Consider the following 4,504-nt stretch of genomic DNA (forward strand, 5'->3'; position numbering starts at 1 on the left):
AAAACATACATATGACAAAGGACCAGTATCTAGGAGATATAAAGAACTCCTACAATTCAGTCAAAAAATTTGAACAAACACTTCACAAAGGAAAATATACAAATGGCTAAAAGCACATAAAAAATGTTCAACATCATTAATCATCAGAGAAATGCAAAGTAAAACAACAGAGAGATACCACTCAACATCCACAAGGATAGCTAAAGTTAAAAGACTGACAACACGAATGTTAGCAAAAAATGTAAAGCCACTGGAGCTCTCATACATTGTTGATATAATCTTAGAAAAAGAACTAGCAATTTCTTACAAAACTAAACATATATTTATGTATGTTTATGACCCAGCAATTTCACTCCTAAATATTTACCCAAGAACTGAAAACAAATGTTCACAGAAAGATCTATATACCAATACTCATAGAAACTTATTCAAAATAGCCAAAAATTGAAAAAAGCCCAGATGTTTATCAACAGAAGACCATCTAAAGAAACTGAGGTACAAGCAGAAAACAGAATAGTACTCAGCAATATAAAGGAACAAATCATTGATAAAATAGCAACATGGTTGTACCTTGAAAACATTAGGCTGAGTGATGCCTTACACAAATGAGTACTTACTATATGAATCCATTTGTATGGAACAGGCAAAACTAATCAATGACAGAAACAAAATCACAACAGTAGTTGCTTGGGATTGAAAGAATGTTTCCAGGAATGAAAGAACTTTCTGGGATAATGGTAATGTTTTATGTCTTTATAGGAGTTTAAGTTATACAAGTGTATGCATTTGTTAAAACTCATCAAATGGTCACCCTTAAGGTTGTGTATTTCATTGTACACAAATTTTACACTCCTTTAAGAAAACCATATACATACTGAAGTCTAGTTTGTTATACAAGGAGAAATATTCAGAAGTAAAATATACTGACATCTGCAACATACTATGAAGAACAGCAAAAAATTAAGATAGATTAATGAATGGATAGAAGGATATGTGATAAAACAACGAATGATAACTGCAGAATCTAGATGATGTATATGTGAGTATACACTGTAGACAATTCTTTCCATTTTTCTGCATTTTTGAACATTTTCATAATAAAATTTGGGGGAAATTTTTAATTATGAGTTACTACATGACTAGTATTCACTAGATCAATAACAATAGCCGTTATACCACCATTAACTAAGTGATTACTATGTATGAAGCACTATGGTGAGTACTCACACATGTTGTGTCTTATCCCCACAGCAACCCTGCAAGGTAAGAAGTATTATCCCCATTTTCCAGATGGGGGAACTGATACACAGAAAGACTAAGAAACTTGTTACAGTTTCATAGAGCTACTAAAGGTTAAAGGCGGGATTCTAAACCCAAATCTGATTGCATAAGGGCTATTCTTTCCGTTACAACACACTGCCTTAATAAATTCTGAGGACTTGCCCAATTAATTTTTTTATACTACCATAAAACTTTGTGCTATTGACTTAGTAGTAGAAATAAGTGGGTTAATAATAAGGACTTTGGAAATCAATGCCGCTGTCATTCCATTGTAATGGGATAGGCTATAATATGGCCGCTGTCATTCTTGTCTCCTGCCAACAATATTACAAATGTGTTTTACGATAACAGACATAGGTAAATGCCAAAACCATGACATAATTTTCTCAAACAAAATTCTTTACCTCATTTCTCGTTCTTCATGTTGAGCGATAAGGTTGCTATAAAAATTCTCCAGTGTCACTTTGGTCATTGTCACCCTTTCCTTTGTGTGATTACTCATGGACGAGCAAGGTGTTGAGCCTGTCATTGCCATGGCTGCTAGAAACAAAGAAAAGATGATGTATTAGTTTTGGAGTTAAAATACACCAATTTTGTGTGCTCCTACCCTACTGGTAGGTATGTAAATTGGTACAACTTTTCCGGAGGATAAACCAGTAATATTCAACAAAAGCCAGACAAACAGAATAATTGGTAAAAATAAGTATATATGAATGTCCTATGACTCTGAAATCCCATCCTTAGGTAAAAGGCCTAGAGTAACTGTCACACAGACTCTTAAGGGGACAGGCACAAGGATGTGCATTACAGAGGATGTTCATTATGTCATCATTTGTGTTATGAGAAGTTGGAGGCAATTCAGTAAGGAAATAAATAAAATGCTTTGAATGCATATAAATACCATACAGCAGTCTGAAGCAAATCTACCTGTACCTCAAAGTGACATGACTATATCATTAAAAGTGTTGTATTTTTAAAAAGGAAAAAAACATGATCACAATATCATGTGTAAATTAAGACTATATAATTCAGTACAATTCTTTGCCATCGAGAAATCTCCTTTGGAGAAATCAAAGACCTATAAGGATTCATACACAAGAGGGTTCAATGCAGCATCATAAACAAAGGAAAACTAGAAATAATTTGAATATGCACAACAGAACTGATTATGAAAGTCTTATAATGAATTATATGCAGACAATTAAAATATGTTAAAAAAAATATGTTCAAATGTGTAATGTCAGGGGAAATACTTCCAATCCAAATGAAAAGAACAGGTTACAAAATAGAATGTATACCATGATCTCAATTTTGCTTATGTGTTTACTATCTGTGCACAGAGTTATTAGAAATACATACATAAAAATGTTATTAGCGGTTTAACTCTAAGCAGTGAAAATACAATAGAACACTTTATTCTTGTTTATGTTTTCCACTTGTTCTATATTTTATTCAATGAGCATGTGCTATTACCATTAAGTTACCAATTTACAATTTCTACAGTTAAAAAAAATCTATGACTAAAATGCTCATCTATATGTATATATGTAGTCTGACATGTATTATGGTATTTGGTAAATGTTCGCTGTCTATTTGAATTTACAAGTTAAAATAAAGATGTTATGATGGAAACAATATAACAAAGAAAAAACCTGAATCATAATTTTAATGATGGAAGATACCTTAAAAATAAGGGACCTTAACTTTCTAGTTTTACATATGAGAAAACCGATACCAAGAAGGTTTAAATAGCTTATAGAACATTTTTTTTTTTTTGTAAGCTGAGCCATCCTGCTACCTACTGGCAGCTCAGCGGCTGCTCAGCTCGGGCTGGACTCGAACCGCTGTTGCTCAAAGCTCAAACTCTTGAGCGAGCTCTTAACCACTGAGCCACTTGGCCGGCCCAAACTTTTTTTTTTTTTTAAGATTTTATTGGGGAATTGGGGGAGGGGAACAGCGTTGGAGAATCGGGGAAGGGGAACAGACAGGTAGACNCCCATGTAAATTATGATTTACACCGTTGTGAAGAATGTGGTTGCAAAAATCCTTATCAAAATATTAATATATTGAATCAGCAATATATAAAAAGAATAATACATTATGACCAAGAGGGTTTTACCTCTGGAATGCAAGGTTAGTTAGTTAGTTAGTTAGTTAGTTAGTTAGTTTGTTTATTTATTTATTTTTAGCTAAGCCAGCCTGCCACCTGTAGACAGCTCAGTGGCAGCTCAGCTCGGGCTGGCAATCAAACTGCTGTTGCTCAGAGCTCGCACTCTTGAGTGAGCTCTTAACCAACTGAGCCACTCGGCCGGCCCTACAAGGTTAGTTTAATATTCAACAATTAGTCCATGTCATTCACGATATTAAGAGATTAAGGAAGAAAACAATACAACTTCAAAGATGCAGAAAAAGCAGTTGATGAAATTTAACATCCACTGATAATAAAACACACTCTCAGGTAAATATGAACATAAAGAAACTTCCCCAACCTACAAAGGGCATCTTTGAAAAACCTACAGCTAACATGATAGCTAACAATGAAATAGTGAGTGCTTTTCCCCTTAAATTGGCAACAAAGATGTCTACTCTCACTACTTATATTCAACACTGTACCTAAAATCCCAGCCAATGCAATAAGGCAAGAAAAAGAAAGGTATATAGATTGGAAAATAAGTAAAACTCTCTAGTTGAATATGACATGATTGTTTACATAGTAAATCCTAAGGAATCTATAAAAATAAACTACTAGAATGAGTAAATTAGCAAGTCACAGAACATAAGGTCAATATACAAAATTCAGTTATATTTCTATATGGTACAGCAAACAATGGGAAAATGAAATTTTAAATACTCACTTATGGGCCGGCCGAGTGGCACATTGGTTAAGAGCTGGCTTGGGACGCCAGAGGGCCCTGGTTCAGATCTTACATATGAGGGCCAGTGACACTGCCCTCTACAGCTAAGATGCTGAACAACAGCTCAACTTGGAGCTAGGCTGCGGTGAGTGGCCAGCAACGGCATAGGCTGCAACCACTGCTGCAGTGGGTTGCCATGGGCTACCATGTGTACCCAGCAGCCAGTGTGAGCGGTCCTCAAGCCGCCCTGAGCGGCTGTCCAGAAGCCGACGACTGATCTGCCTCGCCCGGGAAGAGTGCAATGATGGTGCCAACTTGGGCCAGTGAAGCAACATCCTCCACAACTAGACTAAAGAACAAAACGACAG

At 35.4% G+C, this 4,504-nt stretch overlaps 1 protein-coding gene across 1 annotated transcript in view; it reads right to left on the reverse strand.

Annotated features, from left to right (window-relative positions):
• Positions 1-4,504, reverse strand: part of STK38 (serine/threonine kinase 38) — a 50,482-nt gene that overhangs the window by 39,534 nt on the left and 6,444 nt on the right. The window contains 1 exon segment of the mRNA XM_019667446.1: positions 1,631-1,818. Within this exon segment, the coding sequence (XP_019522991.1) occupies positions 1,631-1,816 (186 nt within the window). The 5' untranslated portion in view covers positions 1,817-1,818.

Source organism: Hipposideros armiger, unplaced genomic scaffold (genome assembly GCF_001890085.2).
Source record: "Hipposideros armiger isolate ML-2016 unplaced genomic scaffold, ASM189008v1 scaffold_497, whole genome shotgun sequence".
NCBI lineage: Eukaryota > Metazoa > Chordata > Mammalia > Chiroptera > Hipposideridae > Hipposideros > Hipposideros armiger.